The sequence below is a fragment of the Nannospalax galili genome, unplaced genomic scaffold (genome assembly GCF_000622305.1).
Source record: "Nannospalax galili isolate Female #2095 unplaced genomic scaffold, S.galili_v1.0 scaffold359, whole genome shotgun sequence".
NCBI classification, from domain to species: domain Eukaryota; kingdom Metazoa; phylum Chordata; class Mammalia; order Rodentia; family Spalacidae; genus Nannospalax; species Nannospalax galili.
In genome coordinates, this window is record NW_008347042.1 from 3827542 (window position 1) to 3850420 (window position 22879).

The following is a 22879-nucleotide window of genomic DNA, read 5'->3' on the forward strand; positions in this document are numbered from 1 at the left end:
AAGCATTGTTAATGTTAGTATACTTCCTTTTATCATCTTTTAAATATGTCAATCAAAATTAAGATGAAATACTTTAAAATGACTAGTAGGCTTTATTTTTATTTACTGTAATATAGTAGAACTGTAGATATAATTAAAATACAACACATGAAAGCCAGGCATGCTGTTACATGCCTTTAATTTTAACACTAAGAAGGTAGTGGCAGTCAGATCTCTATCAGATCAAGGATACCGTGGTAAACATAGTGTGTTCCAGGCCAGCTTGGCCTATAGGCAGACCATATAAATATATATGTAATTACAGGTGTTGAGGATATGGGTCAGTGGTAGAGTGCTCGCTTGGTTTATGTGAAGCCCCAAGTAAAATTCCCTGTACCACACATACATACAAAGTCACATCTTAAAATACAACTCAGAAATGTAAGGAAATTTAAACCTGACTGATGGCCATGTAGACCCAAATTTTGTTTACGGCAGAAAGGCTTTCAAAATTGAGAGAGATAGTGAAGTTAAAGACCCTGAAATTTTCTTCTTTGTGGAGAATTTGGGGTAATTTTACCTTTTTATGTTATTTTCTGTATTTTTATTCCTTTTATAGTAGGCATGTATTACATGTTATATATTCATATTGTTATATATTCATATATATAAAACATTGTAAACTGTACCTCCAGAAGCAAACATTCAGAAATTACTAAACAGAAAATGAGCCCCTCACCACTGTAAACAATTTGAATGGTAGCTCAAATCTCCTGCTTGTGAGGTTTTGGGACTTAAACCATAATATAAAATGCAAAGTGTGTGCTATGAAAATATTTCACTGTCGTTTCAAAAGCCGTTGTATGCCTGAACTTGAACTCAGAATGTGTTACTCCTCAGGCCAGTTGGAGAGTGCTCCAAAAGGATTTAAACTCTGTCATAGCCATAAGACTTTCTGTATGTAACATCTCAAATTTAATAAAAATGGTTGGGGTTGAGTCCAAATGTCACGGTAACTGTGAAACTAATAGCAAGAGGGCTTTTTGATGATGTCTGCAGGCAAGAGCAGATACTGTGTGTGAGCGAGATGAAAGCCACTGCTGTGCCATTACGTCCCTGCCAGCCACTTTTACGCTCTGTGTCAGGATTGCTGGAAAGGATACAGCTCTCCTCATTCATGCCATAAGGATGCGTATGCAAACAAGCAAACGGAACACGTGGTACCAGCAAACAGACCCATACTAACTTCCTCTGTCAAATAAGATACATGAAAGTCAGTAATATACTTGAATGTTAAGAGGAGGATTTTATCCTAAGAAAATACTATGAAGCCACTAAAATTTTCTTGTCTTTAAGGTTTGCCAAAGAATCATATGAGCAGGTTCCCAGGAGCTTTTAGGACTGTTTCCATATGGTCATGCAACTACCACCGACTCTTACAATCTTACTGCCCGCTCGAATGGACTTGTACTGGGGAACGGCTGGGACACTAACACAGTGTCCAGTGGGGGTGGGGGTGGTATGGGAGGGTGCCAGTGAGGAAGGCGGTATAAAGATAATTAAGAATGTTTGAGATGTTCTGTATGAAATACACAAAAAATTCTATAAAAACAAATTTTTATAAAAGACATAGCTTTAATTACATATACTTAGCATTCCAATCATTTTCTTTAGATGCTAATATCTTTCAAAAGTTAAATTTTAGGGGAATGTGAGTTTATGAGACTGCTACTGATCAATGCACTCCTTTATTCTCCACATAGACATTACTTGAATAAAATATTTAAGTATTTGCTCAAAAGGTCTCACAGATAGTAGTGAACTAAACCAGAACTTCTGTACTTTCACATCAATGGTTATGTAAACATTCAAACTTAAATGAAAAAGAAGACTAAAAGTTTTAACTATCACACAAGTTTTTTTTAAGTCTGTTTTATTTCGTTTTCCATAACTCCTATCTCTATTTCTTTTAAATTTTATTAATTTTTTTTTGCATTTTTCATACAATATAATTGATGGTACTTAGATTCCCTTCCCTTTCTGCACCTCCCCTTACTGTTGCTATCATATAAGTCCCAAGCAAAGTCATTAGAAAAATACCAGCATGGATATGGAAAAGTGGGTAAGAAATCCCAACCCAACCTAAGGAACTCTAGGCAACTGAAGGCTGCTGGGAGGGGGAGAAACAGTGTCTCACAGGAATGGGACTCTTGATTGGCTAACCAGGCTCTAGTGGATTGACCCACACTGAAGGACATTTGGGGACACACAGCAGACTCTATAGGTCATATTATATGCTTCATTATTTTTAATTATGTGTCTGTATGTGAGTGAGTGTGTGCGTGTGTTTGTGTGTACACCTGTGAAGATCAGATGTTTTAAATCCTCCTGGAATTGGAGTTACATGTGGTTGTGAGCCAACTGACATAGGGGCTGCGACTAGAACTCAGGAGAACTCTTATTTATATATATTTCGGTTATTATTATTTTTTAGAAGAAGCATTTCATTACAGCTTTAACATACTCTCTAAGAGTTTCCAGAGCAAAGATACATGTCTTTCAAAAGTAGCTATAAAATTTTCAGGTTTGCTGTTGAATTAATACAGTTATACAATATTGAACTCAGTATAAGCCCTGTAACACGTAAAATTGAATGAGGTTTTAGCCTTTAAAAAAGATCTCCATTTCTTTTAAAAATATACTGCTCCTTACAGAAAGACTCATTATTTTTGCTCATAACACTGAGATGTTGATACATGCATCTGTAATCTGTATGTATCTGATTATTACTAGTCATAATCGGTTGCACTCGGATCCTTGGCACCTGTGTATATCTATTAAGTCATTGGGTAGATTTCAGAGGAAATGTTTATCACCTCTACTAATTAACATGACATAAATTTTTATGCTTCCTTCTCAAATATAATTCATTTTTTTAAATTTGTTGATTTTTTTTCTGTGTGTGAATATCACACAGAACATCCCAAACTATCTTATTCAACTACATACCCACTTCCATATGGCACCCTCCCATAGCCTCCCTCTCCCCAACTAGAGCCCTTATACTGTGATCCCTGCTACTGTCTGCTGTGATGTTTTCACCTGCAGCTGTTCCCCACTACTTGTCCATCTGGTGAATCCAGTCTTTTTTTTTTTTTTTTTCTGGAATTTCAGCTGTTCCTCATCTTGCAGCAATTGGTTGTCAATATTCCTTTAGATAAGACTTGGGTCTGTTGTTCATTTTCCAGTTCTATGATGGGTTACTATCTGGGCGTCCCTTGGGTCACCCTGGCCAACAACTCCAAAGAAGGTATCTCCTATCTGACATTGTTGCTTGTTATGTAGCCTTTAGCTATACATGTTGACTCTTAAGAAATTATATTGGCCCCTTTAATCTCTGGTTATACTTTCCTTTTGGGTGTTTAAGGTCATAGAATTGGCCCAGATAAATTAATTTATTTTTACTCTTAAAGCCTTTTGAGGATCTGTTCCTCAGGGGGCCACACAGGCTTGGGAGGAGCCCCTGGCTCCTTTCTTTTACCAGTTCCGCCTATGTGAAGATAAGTCAAAGGTCCTGCTCGACCATGGCTGGCTTTGCTTGGAAGCATGGAGGAAGTGATTCCTCTGTGTTGACCCTCCTCTTTGTAGACTGGACACTGGTTCAAGTCCATCTCGTGGGGTCTCCTCAGCCTCCTTGATCAAGAGGAGAGGTTACCCAGCACAATTACAGGACATTTTGAGAGATGCTCATAGTCCCTTGGAACTAGTTGACCTAGGAGGACAAGGAGCAAAAGTGTCCTTTATGTCCCTCTGACCAAATTATTATAGGCCTCAAGGTATGTCTGTTAAACATCCAAGAAGGTTAGTTCCACCCACCAGTCTGGTACTTTTAATTACTGTGTGCCATGTAGATAAATCTTGGGCAAAGATCAATTGTTTGCAGATAAACCTTACCTAGACATATATTTCTTGATCTGCTATGTATAATTTGTTACTAGGTTGTAGGAGTAATATGGTTCTCTCTGGTTTTTAAAACTAGTTAGGCATTATTTATCTCTCACATTGTGTAGGAGAACTCTTACATATTGATCCTCTTTTGAGTTCAAAGGTTTTTTTCTAATCAAGCCTTCATAGTTGCATATGACTGACTAGGCTAGTGAAGTCATCATTGTGGTAACTGAGAGGCAACTTTTGTGTATATATAGTCTGGTTGAAATACAACTACACTTATTCAATCAAATGTTGGCTATGATTGCTTTCATTTTCTACAATGGTATGGGCAAGTTGTAAGGGCAGAGACCGCTTCTGTGTTGCAAAGAAAAATATTTACATTGGCCCTTTCAAAGATTCTGATGACAGCTTACGTAGGGTATAGTTAAGTTCATATTGTACTTACTGAATTTTATTTAAAAGGATGCATCATTATAAGCAACACCTATCTACCTATCTATACTTGGCTGTCCCTCACAGGTCTTATAAAGGATAAGATATCATTGGCCCATTACTCTGCACTAAAAGCATAGTGATGCAATTTAGTTAATACCTTAAAAGTTTATAAAATATTTACAAAGGTCTTTAGTAATACAAATGGCCATTATATGAAATCGAAATAATTTTCTTTTCTGAAGGGAAAAAAAAATCTGATCTTTTCACATACAGATTTTCTCGGGAAAAGATTCTAATCATATTTTGTAAATGTTTGCAAGTACTGAAGAACAGCAGGTTGGTAATCCTTGTTTGTTTAATCAAACTCAGGTAGATTGTCCATTTGATTTCAGGCTGGGGAGGAAAGGTGTATGGGGCAAGGACAATACTTTCTGGGATTTGAATAAACGTAGTGAAAAGACTGCTGAGCAAAGGATTTGAGAGTAAAGTTACATCCAGGAGACTCTTCTTCACCAAAGAAATGATTTAAGCACTTCTTACATAGTTACTTTGTGTGCCACATACATGTTTATGTGTGTGCCTGTGTGTGTATAGACGCGGAAGCACCTGCATTTGTGGAGGCTGGAGGTCACTATCAGGTGTCTTCTCAATCACTCTCCAAATTATTTTCTGAGAAAAAGTCTCTCACTTAAACCAAGAGCTCACTGACTCTGCTAGCTAGCATCCGGGATCCTCCTGTCTCTACTTCTCTAATCACGGGATTGCAGACACACATAACTGCACTCAGCTTCTATGTGTATGCTGAAGAACCACATGCAGATCCTCGGGCTTGCATAATAAATATTTTACATGATAAGAACCACTGCCCCTGCTAATTTACATGTTGTTATATATTAAGTTTATATCCAAATACACCTTTCATTTTATATTAAAATGTAGCAGATTATACATGGAATGATTCATTCAAGCTATATTCTCACATGGACATCATACATCTTCAAGTAGGCTTTTCAAGTAAGTTTTGTGTGTGACATTTTCTAAGCTCCTACATATTTAAGCTTATCAACTGCATCTTCATTCATAAAATAAATTCATATCCTGGCTGTAAATATTAATGAGAGGTCACAGTGTTCTCTCAGAAATCATCAAATGTTCCTTTGGCTCTTAGCACTAAATCCCATACAAGATTATAAAGTGAGCCTACATTGTAAAATGTACAGCAAGAAGCAAAACAGCAAACTCAACTAGTATAATTTTGCAAGCATTTTCACACACAACTGCCCCATGAACAGTTGCAATCATTTTGCGGCTTCTAGCTCTCTGCTCTGCACATTTAACACCTTCACACCATGCTGTCCTTGTCTACATCTTTGCTTAGTATTTAGGAAAAGCTTATCATATTTGTTCTCCACATGACTGATGGGAATCTTCGTGTCACATTCATTCTGCTGACACCACGGGCTTAACTTGGCTGCTGCACTTTCAAATTTCATCATTTCCTGAATTACCATTTTCTTCTTGTCCTGTTCCCTTCACATGGTCTTTTCCTATGGACTGCTGGTTCTGTTTCATAATGATCTTACTTCTTCATACTCTGCTGAAATGACTGTTCAACTTTTCTACATTCTTTGTAATCTTCCTTTTTGACTCTTTGGGGACTTTTTCCCCCCTTTTCTCTTTATAACATTTAAAGGTTCATTGTTGAGCATTTAACACCTTCTAACAATGAGTGATTTTTTACAGAAATGGTACAAGAGACAGCCACATTCTTAAAGGACAGACTACTTTTCACTGTCGTTAGCAGGTTCCAGAATCTATTAGATTGAAGTATAGTTTCATAAGATTGAAATATGACTGCCTTTTGTGAATAGCCCCGGTTCCTAGTTTCATCTCTGGTCACTGGGCTTCATGTTTGCAGCTGTCACCACTTTTTATTCACAAAAACTGCCCACCAGCTTTTGCATGTAGGTGCTAATTGATACTTTCAATGAATGAATATGAAAAATAAAAATCTGTATCAAAAGACAGAAGAACGAGAAAAGTGGATAGTAATTCATTGTAAAAGGAAAACCAAGAGCAACAGAAATGGCCAGGGCATATGCCTCACAAATGCAGTAGCTTGAGTGTCTCTTTATTCCCTCATCACTATTTCTCCTTCATTTCCCAACAGTGAATAGACAGAGCACAGAGCTATTAGAGGAGTGAGGGCAAGAAGGAGGTAGTGGCTGAGGCAGGGGCAGGAATGCTGCATCAGGACACACTGAGGAAGAACCAAGGGTATTTCTCTTTAGTGTCTCACTCTCATTCACTGGCTTGTTGTATTTTTAAATGAAATAGCAGTGTGAATGGCCCAGCAAGCAAGGTTTTTATATCCTGCAAATTAGCCTAAAAGAAGTGATGCTAAACATGGTACATAGAGTAACAACATATAAGTATGTGACTAGATTTTCATGTTTTATAAATGCCAAAATTTTCCATTTTCTTTATTTGAATATTTTCTTGAGATTTAGGATTAATAACATGAAGTTATCTTGATGTCATTTATAGGGCAAGGCCTTGTCATCACGTCTTAAATCTGCCTCATTGTGTAACTGTGTTTCTCAGCTGACTGGCAGTCTGAATCCTGCCTGGGCCTTATCTACTAAGAGCTCTTACTTCTTTGTCGCTGTAGCAGGCTCCATACCCTGAATGGATTCCTAGAAATCTCTCAGCTTCCCTTAGCCTGAGTCCACCTGTGCTATCTGATTTCCATACCTGATTTATTTCACTGTCACCCTAAATATCCATTCCCTGTTCTTCATTGCTTCTCTAGATCCACGACAATTTCATATAGTCCAATACCCTGCTTATTTTTAAAAAATAAGTTTTAGTTTCTGTTAACTTTTCTCCTTGTCTTGATAAACAGCATCTGGATAGTTACTCTTACCCTAATCAATTTTTCCAAGCGTTCTGGGTTTGACTTACCCTGTCTGCTGTGCTATTATTAGCACAAGTCATTTTGGAATCTCTGGGAGATGGAATCTATCAAAGGGCACAATAATATCAGAATTATGTGCACTGCTGTCAGCATAAGGCAGAAATCCAAGTTCAGGAAATTTCACTTCTGTATTTCTCAGCAACAATAGAATTCTAACTACGAAAAGTGCCAATTATCTGAGAGTCTAGTCCTTAAAGGTATGATACAGTATTCTGCATTTTTAAAGCCATTACAGGCTTGTATAAAAAGTCAAGAAACAAATTACTTAATTAGTTCACTGATATTCTTATAAACCAAATAAACTAAAAAATCCTCCTGTGTTATTATAGCAACTAAGATAATTTTGTTGTAAGACAATACTGCCCATTAGCACAAAATATTTTATGAACAAATGTTTAAAAGACTTGCTACATTTCAGAAGTCCAAAAAAAAAGAAACAGTAATCCTAAACAAATGAGGTAAAGGCACAGCTCAAAGTTTGTGTTACTGGCTCAATTCTATGAAAAAAAAAAAAAGTAGCTCAAGACATAAAATAGCATCATTTGTGCAATTAGGTAGGGGTGTGTGTGTGTGTGTGTGTGTGTGTGTGTGTGTGTGGTTCTTCTTTGTGTGTACTTGTGCATATGGAAACCAGCAGAGGTCAACACTAAGTGTCTTCCTCATCTGCTCTCCATTTTCTTTTTAAGACATCTAAAGTGTTAATTTTCCATCATTAAATCATTTTTGTATGCTTACACTGAGAATTCAAGCTTTCCCATGCATCATCTCTACTTCCAGAGCATCTCAATTTGCACTACTCATGTTTCAAGTGATCAATACCCACATCAGACTATTGGGGACATTGAAGGTCTGCTATGACCATATGTGGGGAAAAACTCCAGAATATTGGATAAGCAGTAGCTATGTGAGGTGATATATGTTAATTATTCAATATGCATATTTCAAACATGTTATACGTGCTAAATATCTATTATATATAATTTTAGGTTCAAACACATAAAAAATGAAATAAAGAGATTATGTGAGAGATGATGAATATTTCTCTTACCTACACAAGTCCTCTTTTATGTGAAGGGAAATCAATTCCTTAGGAATATGGAAAGAAAGTATGCTTTCTGACATCTGCTCACGGATTCGCATCCACTTGTTGTCAGATGTGGGAAATCTATATAATTTACAAACTGGATTCTTTAACACTGAGCAAGAAGAAAAAAATAAAAGAGCAATAGTTAAATTATTAGCAAATACACATAGGTAAAGCTCAATTGACAAAATTATTAATGGGGATAATGCTCTAGTTACTCATTTAACAAAGAGTTGCCTTTGTCAAAATTCACTTGTATATTTGAATTTTAAAGAATTTTATTTAATTAATTAATTAACTTATTTTTGTCTTTTTGAGACAGGGTCTCCCTGTAGCCCCAGCTGACCTGGAACTCACTATGTAGACCAGGCTGTACACAAATTCACAGAGATCTGCCTGCCTCTGCCTCCTGAGTGCTAGAATTAAAGGCGTGCACCACCACACCCAGCTAGAATTTCATTTTCACATCACAAGTTTGTGTTAGCTTTTAGAATTTACAATGTCTGTTACATTTAATAAACATAAGTCAAGATCGAATTAATAAATGTGGCTGGTGGCAATTTACTAGTCATTGCCCTCTTTGGTAAACTTTATAAAGCATAAATACCAACAGATATAGATTAAATTATAAATACATATAACTAAATACATTTTGGAGTATAATTATGAATTTATTCTGATCACTCTGAGATTTATAAACTTAAATAAGTGAAAATAAACGTGCTATTTCATAAATATTTGAATTTATTTCTCAAAATGTCCTACTAACGAAAATTCTTATATTTCCAAAAGATTCATTCCTTGGCTTAAGATCTATTAAAATTCATATATTGTACATAGCTTGAAAAGTCAGTGAATCAGCAGCACACTTTCCTGAATCCATATAATTTCAGAAGTGAATCTTGAACACTGTGAAGATGTTCTGTATTAGGTAGGCAGTGTTTAGAAAGGTAATGAGTGATGCGACTAAAGATTTCAACGGATTCAGAAACAGAGGGCAGGGTCAGACATTAAAATAATACCTGATCCATCGTCAAGGGTCCTGAGCACACAGCACACTCACAAGTCTTATATTTCAGGGTAGAATGCTTTTCTAATTGCTACTGTGTAATAATATTTGTGTCACACTCACACATCAAAGTGTAATGGGGAATAAAAATCAGATACATTTCCAGTCAAGGATCTAGTGGCAGGTGGCTCCAGTTTCCCAGTAAAGCTAGTTAAAACTGTTAGTAGATACTAAAGTGAATGCAACATTTTAAGCAGTGTTGTGTATAATGCATGGGTGGGGTCTCCTCAACATAAAAGAGAAGACACATTTCAAGATCTCAGGGTTCTCATTCACTAGTTTATTTTCATAGTCTTTTGAGTTTTATCAGTTTGACTGTATCAAACATACATATATTTTTAAAGTATATAGAAATGATTTTTATTTATTTTTGATATTCTTTTTTAAAAAATTATTTAATAACCACATAATTATTAGAAGCATTTCATTACAACAGCATTAACATATTCAATAACAGTTTCCAGAGCAAAGATTCATCTCTTTAAAAATTGGCTGTAAACTTTTAGATTCACAGTGTTGAATTAATAGTTATACATTATTGCACTCATTATAAACCCTATAAGACATAAAATTGAATGAGGTTTTAATATTTAAAAATAGATCTCCAATTCATATTAAAATATACTGTTTCATACAGAAAAACTCATTTTTAATGGAACTAATACTTAAATCTTTGCACATGCATCTCTAACCTCTATGTATCTGATTATTACTAGTCATAGTCTGTTAATTTCTGAGATACTTGGCACCTGAGCATGAATATAGAGTCATCAGGTAGATTTCAATGATAACGTTTTTCATATCTACTAATTAACATGAAGCAAATTTTCATGCTTCTTCCTCAAATATATCTCATGCTTTTTTTATCTGTTGATTTTGTGTGTGTGTGTATTTCATACAGAACATCCCAAATAATCTTATTCATCTTTATACCCGCACCCCAAATGGCACCCTCCCACCCCCCACCCCCACTGGAGCCCATATACTCCGTCATCCCTTTTACTGTCCACTGTGTTGTCTATGTCCGCAGCCATTCTCCAGTGCTTGTCCATCCTCTGAATCTCCTCAGCCTATCTAGAGTTCCTTGTTTTAGGAATATCAGGTCTTCCTCATCTAGCAGCCATCAGTTGCCAACATTCTTTTAGATAAGATTGGGTCTGCTGTTCATTTTCCGAGTACTATGCTGGGTTACTGTCTGGTAGTCTCTTGGGTCACCCTAGCCAACAACTCAAAGGAAGGTATCCCCTGTCTGGCATTGTTTCTGTTTATGTAGCCTTTAGGTATACTCATGGACTCTTAAAGAATTATACTGATCACTTTAATCTTTGGTTATACTTTCCTTTTGGCTGTTTAAGACCATAACGTTGGCCAAGATAAACCAATTTATTTTTACTCTTAAGGTTGTTTAAGGATCAGTTCCTCAGGAGTCACATGGGCTGAGAAGTCCCTGGCTCCTTTCTTTTACCAGTTACGTCTATGAGACTATAAGTGAAAGGCCAGCTCGACAATGGCTGGCTTCACTTGGAAGCATGGAGGAAATGTTTCCTCTGGGTTGACCCTCCTTTTTGTAGACTGGATACTGGTTCAAGTCCATTTGGTGGGGTCTTCATGGCCTCCTTGAACAAGAGTACGGGTGACTCACCACAGTTACAGGATATTTTGAGAGAGAAAGAGCAACTCCAAATCAACAAAATCAGAGACAAAAGGGAAAACACCACAACAGACACCAAAAAGATCCAGAACATTATAAGGGAATACTTTAAAAACCTATACACTACTAAATTCGAAAACATAAAGGAAATTGACAGGTATCTAAAAGCATGGGAACCACCAAAACTAAACCAAGAAGAGATCAACAGCTTAAACAGACCTATAACACATAAGGAAATTGAAACAGTAATACAAAACCTCCCAATTAAAAAAGCCCAGGACCAGATGGATTTACAGCAGAATTCTACAAGGCATTTACAGAAGTATATTCAATACTACTTAATTTATTCAGGAAGATAGAAATGGAGGGAGAACTTCCAAATTCCTCCTATGAAGCCAGCATCATTCTAATACCAAAGCCAGGTAAAGATACAACCAAAAAAGAAAACCATAGAACCATATCCTTAATGAACACAGGTGCAAAATCTCTCAACAAAATACTTGCAAACCACATACAGACACATATCAAAAAGATCATATCCACCATGATCAAGTTGACTATATTACAGAGATGCAGGGATGGTTCAATATACTCATTTGGATAATATGAGTGTTTGCTTGCATGTTTGTAGGTACTCCATATGTATGCAGTGCCTGAGGAGTCAAGAACAGGGTGTCAGATCCCCTGGGATTGGAGTTACAGACAGGTGTCAGCTGTTATGTGGATGCTGGGAACTGAAACTGGGTCCTCTGTAACAACAGCCAGTGCTCGGCCAACATCATGTAAATGGTGAAAATCTGGAAGCATTCCCATTAATATCAGGAACCAGACAAGGATGTCCACTATTTCCACTCCTTTTTAACATAGTACTTTAAACTCTTGCAAGAACAATAAGACAAGAGAAGGAAATTAAAGAAGTAATAATTGGAAAAGATCAAACTATCCCTTTTTGCAGACGAAAGATATTATATCTAAGAGACACCAAAAATTCCACCAGAAAATTCCTAGAAATGATTAACATTTTCAGTAAAGTGGCAGTTTACAAAATTAATCTACAAAAGTCTATAGCCTTTCTATATAACAATAACAGCAATCAGAAAAAGAGTACATGGAAACACTCCTTTTCACAATAGCCTTAAAAAAAAATCTCAGAATAAACCTGACCAAAAAGTTTAATATATTCTGTAATCTGAAATCGAGAACTTATAGCTAGCCTGCAAAAGAAACTAGAGGATTACATTCTTTTAATGAATGCTTCAAAGATATAAAACTGCTTCTATCATCATATTGCTAGGAGTTAGAAAACATGTATGTATTGAATTCAATGTAATGTCAGTCAGGCTATAATTTTATGATAAGATCTTAGAAATTCTCATACACATAATGAGTTTAGGAATGTGAATGTATCATTGTATGGTAAAATGAATCCCCAAACTCTGAAACATCTAACACACTCCATAGTAACATATGACAATATTCAGTTACTTGGTTTAGCTGTGCTCTCTTCCTAACTGTATTTTAAACTACTGTTTTCAAAATTATATAGAATCTTTATATCTCCCAAAACACTTAAAAAGAATCCTTGAGTTTTTCTTGCTCTTTAGAATTCAGTAGTTATTTTTCCATAAACTTTTTATTTTGAGTTGTAAGAAAATACAAAGCTCCCCACTGTCTCTGTTGAACCCCAAACAAGTCCTTCACTTTTTGACTTTCTTTTTTTAATTTCAACGCTCTTCACGTGTTTTAAATATACACCTTTGTTGTATTATCTAAAGCAGAAAAGAGGGGCAGTTTGAAGAGTGAACTGTGGAACTCTCTACTGACTACCATGTGTACATCAACGAAGAGTCCAGTGAGCTGCTACCAAAGGAAATGCACAGAAAAACAAACTAGAAAAAATATCTGTGGCATAATCATGAAAAAATCCCTTTACTATCTCCTATATAATTCTTATGGTATGGGTTCCAATATTTTGATTCTCAGACATTTCTAAAAGCAGTTGCAAATAAATATATATTTATCAGCAGCACAACAGGAGGTATGTGTTATGTTTTGCATCCGGAGTGTTCCCCAAAATCTCATATTTAAAGACTTGGTTGCCATTCTGCAGCACTATCGGAAGGTGGCAGAGAGAATAAGAGGTAGGACTAGATGATATTCATTGAAGTTATGTCCTTGAAATGGTTAGAATCTCCTCTCTCTCTCTCTCTCTCTCTCTCTCTCTCTCTCTCTCTCTTTCGGCTACATTGAGATAAGTAGCTTTGCTCAATAATGAACTCCTGTCATGATATTCTGTCTTGTCACAGGCCTCCAAACAACCAAGCCAACTGACCATTCCAAAATAAACCTCTCTTTCTTTAAGCTCACTTATTTGGTGAGCCACAGTGATGAAAAGATGGTCATCACATAATGAGATCCACTTTGCAATTCAATTTAACACAACAGAACTGCTTTATGAGATTCATTGTCTCAGTCAAGGATACCACCTATTTTTCATAAAACACTATATAATGGAGCATGATTTCAAAAATGAAGAAATATGACCTGATCTTTAACCACTGTGCTTTCTGCACAGTCACAAAAATAATAGATAAGATGATTTCAAATCTTTATCCCTTTTATAGCCTGTGCTAATGGTGCCAGTATTTACCTATCCTCAAGTAAATGGGAACTGTGAAAATCATGTGGCAAATACTGAACAACAGGACACAAACGCTGAATGAGTTTGTCAATGTTTTTCTTCAGGCATTCTTGCATACACACTTCAGCTGCATAAATGAGTGTGATTGTGCCTCTTGTTTATGCTTTTCTAATGATACACAAGGCTCATTCCCTTAATAAACCATGCAACACCTAATATTAGTCATATTTCTCTAATGTTGTTTTTTGAGATAGGGTCATATTATGTAGCCCTGGCTGGCCTGGTGCTTGCAGTGTACATCAGGTTAACCTTGAACTCACAGAGATCTTCCTGCCTCCTGGGTACTAGGATTAAAGACATGTGCCACCACTCCTGGCTTTCAAAAAATATTTTATGTGTATGTGCCTTCATAAGTTTATGTGCACTATGTGTGCCTGGTGCCTGGAGAAGCTAAAAGAGGGCAGTTAATCCCCTGGAACTAGAATTTTAAGTGGTTATGAGTCCCTTTATGTAGGCGCTGGGGACCTAATATAGATCCTCCGCAAGAGTAGTAAGTGCTCTTAATGGCTGAGCCATCACTCCAGCCCAGTTGGGTCATGCTTAATGACTGCCCTGTATGCATTTTTATTTCCAGCTTTACAATGCTTTTCTCTAAAGCAGTGGTTGCAATTATGTGACCAACTTATGAAAAGTTTTTGAGGTGTTTGTCAGCATATCATGTCTTCTGATGGCTTAATGTGTATAATTTTAAACTGGTACATATCTCAGTCAACCCTGAGGTTCATCCCCAGATCAACACATGAACAGAGAGTGAGAGATTTCTGTCATTTTAACATGTACATTTAAATGTCTATATTATTTCTCCCAGATTCTGTAAGAGGAGTATGTAACAAGGCAGCTTGCCACCTGCTTTTCTATGGGATTCATCAATTATGACAGGCCAAGCTGTGACAATTCTGAATAATTCAAAATATGGATGCCAAGGAAATGTTCATAAAAATCAAGACATATAACATGTTAAAAAATGCTGTTCAGCAACCTGGGGCAAAAAAGATAAGTCAGGGATATCAACAGATGCTTTTCTCTTTTCTGTTTCTGAAAATAAAGATGTGTTAGGGGTTTTCATGAATTGGAATTTGTAAGTAGTACCCAGGGTCCAAGGGATCAACAGACGCCTCTAAAGCTTCTTTCCTCATGCTCTCTTATATATTTCTCTAAAGAAACACATGTGTGGTCATCTTTGTACACTCTTTTAATTTCATTTTAGTACAATTTAAAGTGAAATCTGACTTTATTGGTTTCAGGTCTAACAAAATGACCATTTTAATGTACTTCAGATTCTTTTATAGAATCCATTCATTCTGTAGTTTTAATTATACAGTTGTTTAATGGTTTAATTATTGAGCTGAATATACAGATACAGCCTTTTCTCTAAATGCTACATTACATTATTAGGAATATGTCCCTGTAATTCAATTAGATATTGATGCACCTCATTTTTACTTGAAAATATCTGAGATTTATATACATCTGAAAGGTAACACAGCTCTTTTAAGATCAGACAATCAACATAGGAATAACAAACACAGAACAAAAAGGAAAACAAAAACGTGAGTGGTGCTTGGAAAACAGCAAAAAGAGGGTTCTTTAAAAAATACCAACAAATTTAAAAAAAGACATATTTGAGGAGGAAGCATAAAAATGCACTTCATGAGAGTGATAAACATTACCAGTGAAATCTACCTGATGACTTTATATCCACACTCAGGTACTAAGGATCTGAGTGTAACCAACTGTGACTAGTAACAGTCAGATACATAGAGATTAAAGACACATGTGCAAATATCAAAGTGTTATTAAAAATGTAGGAAACAGCATATTTTAAAATTAAATGGAGATCTTCTTTAAAGAGTAAAAACTCATTCAATTTTATGTCTTACAGGGTTTATACTGAGTTCAATATTTTTTAACTGTATTAATTTAGCTATGAACCTAAAAATTTACAGCCACTTTTGAAAGAGATGTATCATTGCTCTGGAATATATTACTGAATATGTTAAAGCCGTAATGAAATGCTTCTTCTAATCATGTGGTCATTAAATAAAAATAATAAAAAAGTAATGCATGTAGGCTGCAGAGATGGCTCGGCAGTTAAGAATGAATATTACTCTTACAAAGGACCCAAGTTTGACTCCCAACACCCATGTCAGTTGGCTCACAGCCTTCCGTAACACTTGCTTTAAGGGATATAACATCCCCTTCTGGCCTCTGTGGGCACCTGCTCTCACATGCATAGACATACACATGTACACACAATTAAAAATGAAGTAAATCCTTTCAAAAAGGGCAATTATATATGCATGTATATGTATGTATATCAAAAAGTAAACTCTAAGAAATGTATAGGGACATTTCTTTAGTTACACTATAAAGTCCAAATTTTGCTGATGTTTTCAATAGAAACCAAAAAGTAAAGTAGAAATAAGCTACAAACTGAGTTGAAAACACTGTTTCTCTCACTCAGCAAAACATTCTTGGTCTTCTGTCATTAATTTAATTCAAGAACAAGAAAACACTGTAACAGGCACCATAATAAAGCATAAAAGTAATAAATGCCACCAAGGAAGACACTTGGTGAATTCAGTCTATAGAATTTGGTTTTCCACCTTGGGCGATCAGAGAAACGATTAGCTTTGGCCCTGCTCATTCGTGACAGTCAGGACAGGATGCACTGGAAAAGCTCAAAGGCAACTCATGCTTCATTCTGAGAAAGCGAGCAAGCTAGTTCCATGTTAGTATGCTTCTGCTCAAGGCATCCTTATATCTCAAAGAACTCCCCCTTGAAACACACTCTCTCTTTTCCTAGTTCCAGGGAGTCATCTTGTCAAATCAGCTCAGCTAACACTTCCTCCAGGAAGCTTTCCCATGTCTCTACTGCCTCTCTCCAACAAATGCAGCTTGTTTTTATACATCCCCCATTGTTCTTGGTATACCAACTATGCTGTCAGTATGTCAGTATAGATGTTAGATGTCTTCAAAAGTCCATTTGTTAAATATGTGGCCATTATGATGTCACTATTAAAGATCATGGCGGATTTTGGAAGTGAGTTCAAATGGAAAATCCTTACTGGAGACTGGAGGCATTCCCTCCAAGGGAAATAGGGAATCCCAGTCCCTGGTCTTTTCCTCTTCTACATTTCTTCTTGACTTTTGAAGTAAGTAGTTTGCTCTATGTGTTCACCTGATGTGACACCTTAGTCAGACTCTTGAATTAAATGGCATTATTTGATCTTGAACTGATACCCCCCAAAACTGTGAGCCAAAAATAAACTTTTATCTTTATAATTAATTGCCTCAAGCATTTTGTTGCAGTACTGAGAAGCTAATCTCTGCTCCACATCACCAGGTACACATGAGTCTCCTTTGGAGGACTAGGGAAGGGTATTTACAGCTATGGTTTTCCTTTCTGTATCAGGGAAAGTGCAAGTAAATGGAAGCATTCCACGGAGATGAACCTAGTTATTGCAACTCAAATGTTTCCTATCATTACTTTCCCCATGAGAAAAGAGACAGCACAAACCATTATGTAAGGATAAAACCAAAGATTCTGCTTTAAGAGAGCACACAGACTAAGAACGGTAGAAAGATTAATCGTGGTTGCAAGTACTCTTCACATCGTTCCATTGAATGCTACCAATTCTGAAAATACCATCTTCTTGCATTAATTTTTCTTTTGATCTATCTGAGGTTAGCAAGAGACGAAATTAACAGAACACCGAGTCAAAGCATTTAAATGTCTCTCCAAGTTGGTAAAACTCATTATATGAAATCTACCCTTCCCCATGAATCTAACAACTTAAATATATTATCGCAGAGTAACATGACAAGTCCAAATAAGTAAAGTGAAAGGATTGTGCTATATTATTAAATCAACAAACAACAAAGAAACCCATTAACAAGAAGGAAGGCTTGAAAATAGAAGAGACTATTTGAGGGAAGGAAGGGAACCAGTGGGAAGAGGGAGGCAAGGAAGGATGATGGAATGTAAGAAAATTACACAGTATGCACACGTGAAGATGTCATAATGAAAACCATTATTTTCATGTGTTAATTAAAAAATAAATGCACAAAAATTTGATTAAAAATAGGAAAAAATAAGAATGAAAAATAAAATAAAGAAAGCAGGAACAAGGATCACACAGTCAAAAGAGCCTCAAGTTTTATAATTATAGAATAATAACCACACAGGCAAAAATTATTTGAATTAGGGTGGAAAATGGTATCTCTAATAGAAAATGATACCATCTGACACATGACAAGGTAACAGTTATAGTACTGTGTAAACACAAGTATAAAAGTGAGCTGAATGAAAGTTGATGTGTGGCCAGAATATATCAGGACTCAAAATGAGTAGAGTGAATACTTTTACAGTCTTAAAGTACTCTGATGGGGCAGGAGTGAAGAGAATGCTGTCCCAGTATTTAGCTCAGTTGTTTGATACTGTAAAATGCAATTGAATTTTATGGCACTATATAAAATAGAAAAGAAATGCTAAGCTTTGTGGCACCTGCCTATAACTGGAGCACCTGAGAGTCAGGAAGGAGGAGGTTTGTGAGTTCCGCATCAGCCTGGGCTACAGAGCAAGACACTGTCACAAGACACACACCTACACAAAAATAAGTATTCCATGGCAATTGTTAAAGAAAATAAATTATTGTTTTCAAAACTTTAGGTGTTAAATTTAAAACATTTTTCTTCTAGACAGAAAAGGATGGAATATTCTGTTATCTGGAGCTTAAAATCCAATAAAAACATGACACTGGCCATTTGACAAGCTGTTTGAGTTCCTATTGTTTTCTGATACTGGAGAGTCTCATGTACTGGGAGCAAAGGTTATATTGCCCTGCCCATCCAAGCACTCTGCATCTGCTCCCAAGCCTCCTGAGCTTACTGCTCTAGGCATCTTCTAGTTGCACATGTGTTCATCAGTGCTGGTGACCATCCTCATGACAAGCCAGTCAGTCTTATAAAGGATTGTATAAAGGGAGTAATGGTGTGAGAAACCTGTATCTTCATCAGACTCCAAGTCCCTCAAATTTGGAACTTTGAATTTGTTCACAATGGGACCAAAGAAGGAAAACCAACCTCCCTCCCTCCCTCCCTCCCTACCACCCTCCCTCTCTCCTCTCCTCTCTCTGTCTCATGACTCTCTCTCCTCCATGTTTTTCTCTGTCCTTCTCTTCTTTCTCCCACCCTTTCACAGCCCTCTGTTTTTCTCCTTCCCTTTCTATCTCTGTCTTTCTAGTTAGGAATCACATTTATCTAAAAGACCACATGAAGGAACAGGTTTTTTTTTCTGTTTCACTTGAAATCTCAAGACTGTATATTCAGCAGGGTTGGAAACTATTATTACTTTTTAAAATATTTTATTTATTATTTTTATTTAAGTGCACCCAGGTAATGCATATGCTCGTGGAGGACAGAGGAGGCTGTAAGATCCCCTGGAACTGGAGTTAGGACAGTTATTAGCTGCCATATGGGTGCTGGGATTAGAACTCTTGTCTTCTGCAAGAACAACCAGTGTTCTTAACCACTGAGCCACCTTGCCAGCCCCAGAAAAAAAACTATTATTAGTTTAATAAGAAAATTTTATTATATTAAGTTCTATATAATAGATGATTAATAGATCGGTGAATAATAATAAATATTAAACGATGTAAAACTAAAATTATAAAATTTAAGAGTTCAGAGCTAGTTTAAAAAAATGAAAACAAAAATCTAAAAATGAAAAGATAGAAAGAAACAGTGTTCAGCTGTAGCAATTGACAATCTGTCATCTGCAAATTAACAGTAGAAAGCGGCTTAACTTATTTCGTGAAGAAAAAAGTGGATATATTGGAACTGTTTTGAAGAAAGTTGTGGTTCATCTCTGAAGCAGGAAGGAAAGCACCAATAAACTCTCTGAATGGCAGCAGCTCATACCTTTGTATTTGCTTAGATTTCAACTCCAGTCATAGAAATCACCACTGTGAGCTATGCCCTCTCAGAGTATGAAGGGCAGTACACACCTTAATATACAGTATGAAATTGGTCTTTAAAGAATAAAGGATAATTTCATGATCCAAGAAACAAGGAATTTATCTAAAGGGGACACCGTATCAGAACTAATGCCTGCTGACAGCCAGAAATTCAAAGTAGGAACACAGTAGGAAACTTTGTGACAGGGCCATTAGCCCTTCTGATTTAACATCCTAACATAAAGATTCCGAGTAGGAAGCATTCTTTCAATATATACTTTTAATTGAAAATTAAGAAATATATAACATTCTCTTCTCAACAAACATTCTTAAAAGCTTTTGGATATCAATGCTAGCTCCTGCAAAATAAAATGGTAAAAGACCAGGAGTTTGTATATGACTCCAAATGAAACTGTGATGAAACTTACAATTATGCTTACATCACTTTTTTTTTTAAGATGAGAATTTTTTCAATACTTAAAGAGATGACTAAGTTGGCAAAGTGCCTGCTGCACAAGCATGAGGACCTGAGTTTGGATTCCTAGCACCCATGTAAAGCCAGGAGTGGCTCAGGATGCCTGTAGCCCTAGCACTTGGGAAGGGCTACAAGGCGGTAAGATAAGTGGATTCCAGAGGCTTGTTGACAACCAGTCTTCCTGAAACAGTGAGCTCTAGATGAGTGCCAAACTATGTCTCAGAATAAATAGTGGAAAGAGAAAGATACCCAGAGCCTACTTCTAGCCTCCAAACGTGCACTCACTCACACATGCCCATGCAGGCATAAACTACAGAGAGAGAGAGAGAGAGAGAGAGAGAGAGAGAGAGAGAGACAGAGAGAGACAGAGACAGAGAGACAGAGACAGAGACAGAGAGAGCACAAAACCCCACAAATGAAGTACAAGAGTACAAGATTGTTCAGGGCAGTTTGTCCACTGACATGCACAGAGCCTGAAATGCCTGTCAGGGCCACCTTCCTGGCCGGCAAGCCTAGCCTTTGAAACCAGTTTTGAGAGCCCGACTGTGCTCTTACTTAAACACTGCAAGAGTCTTTCAACACTGCATGAAGCTGTCTGTTTCCAGACGCAAAGAGGCAGAGAAGATCCCTTTGTTATATAACTTTACGGGAACTCCCAACTCCATGACTGCTAAGACACATCATCAATTGTACTTCTTTACATTCCAAGTTGATTTCTCCAACTCTGTCTTCCAATGTCAAAGAATTTTAATTTTCTAACTGCCATTCTTCTTAAGTGAATGAGAAATAAGAGGCATATTTTCTTGTGAACCATATAATTGGAAATTCAAAATATATAAGAGCGTCACATTTGTAATACTTGCTGTCTTCTATAGTTGTGTTTGTTCCCATACAGCTCAGGTACTTACAGATCTTAACGATTACATGCTCTTCCTTGAACTTCTTTTCCCGCCCTCAACCATCCAGATTCCCAACATACACATTCAACTTTGCAAGGTAAACAGGTGAGGAAAAGGATGAGACTTTAGGGTAAAGGTTTTCTGTTTTACAGCAGATAAGTAATTTTCCTGAATTATGAATGAAACCTCTAGATACATAAAAAATAAATGAATAAATACTTTAAATACAGCATTCTCTCTCATTCAAAAGAACTCCATTGCACAATCCAAACTGCTAAGTTCCAACTGCCAACAGACTAAAGGAAATTATACCACCAGGGAATTTAATGGATTCATGCCAAAGCTGGGTTTCAATAAATAAATAGAACACAGGTCAAAGTTACACACAGGGCAAAGTCATACATATTCTTTATCTGTACAATGCACATCTAGTTTGAACAGATATTTTGTGTCTAGTGCTTATTTTGGATTATTAAAACTTTTTAAAGTTCTAAACTTGAGGATGCTGACATGACTGGTCTCATTCCCCTAATATAAGGTACCAAAAAGAATTTGAATATTTTAGATTCTGAGCATTTCTTGAAATTGTCTGCACTAAAGGTAGAAATATTGTTGGACATGAAGGATCACCACAAGACCTGTCCTTTCCATGAAAAGAGAAGATCAGTACTCTGATCTTTCTACCAAGTATAAGCTGCACAGTCCAGCTGTTACTATCAGTTCCATGGTCACTATCTTCATCTTATTTCATTTGACACATACCAAATGCCACTTAATAATATGAACCGGTTACTATGCCTTCTAAGATTCATGATTTATACTTTAGACCCAGGCAGTAGAAGTATGGATTTATTTTTTAGTATGTTATCTTTGCCTCTTCTATAATCTTAGGGCATTGGCGACTTATCAGTGACATGAATGGCATATGGACATACATCTCTCCTAATGTACAAATCTCTTAATGCTACATCATCAATTAAAAACAAAAAATAATCCTATGCTATTTGGTTATAGGTGGAGAAGAAGTGATCCTTTAATTTCATTTATTAGAAATCATCTTTTCACATATTTCTCAATTAAATTTAATTTGATTTCTCTGTGTATAAGCACAGCCCTGGGGGGGGAGGTGCCTATCCCTCTGCATTCTCTAATAGTGGCTGCTCCCCACAGGGATAAGCTGCAAATAAACTAGGGTTATATAGTAAGATGTCTGAAGCTCTGTTCCATTCATTTATCTGATTTCCAGGCTAACTATGCTATTACTTAAATACATAACTCTAAAGGTCAAGAAAAAAAAGTTCTTTGCCATGATAGCAACATGATAATTACTGGCTTCTCATCAATAACATAGCCTACTACTGAAGAGAAAAGTCTTACTATCAAAAATGGCTTTGATTTTGGACCCACTACTATTCAATAGTTGGGGGACATAGAACAATTGCTTCCTCTACAAAATGTTGACGGCGATCATGCTTTCCCATGGCATGACAAAAGATTGGCTCAGGCAGCATATAAAAGGCATTTAGCATATCTCCTACTACAACAGCAGCCATCATTTACTGCTCTTAATGGTCGTGTAACTTATATAATTGTTTGAAGATTACAATAATAATTTTATATATTCAAGTTACTATTAATTGGTCTATATATCTCAATTTTATTCAGAAATACTTTAAAAATGTGGTTTAGTAGCTTGTTGAA

The 22879-nt window shown here is 36.3% G+C and overlaps 1 protein-coding gene across 1 annotated transcript in view; it reads right to left on the minus strand.

Moving 5' to 3' along the window:
* The window catches only part of Inpp4b (inositol polyphosphate-4-phosphatase type II B), a 939536-nt gene that overhangs the window by 215431 nt on the left and 701226 nt on the right, over nt 1-22879 (minus strand). Inside the window, exon 12 of the mRNA XM_008843442.3 lies at nt 8391-8538. Within this exon, the coding sequence (XP_008841664.1) occupies nt 8391-8538 (148 nt within the window). The remainder of the gene's footprint in view (nt 1-8390; nt 8539-22879) is intronic.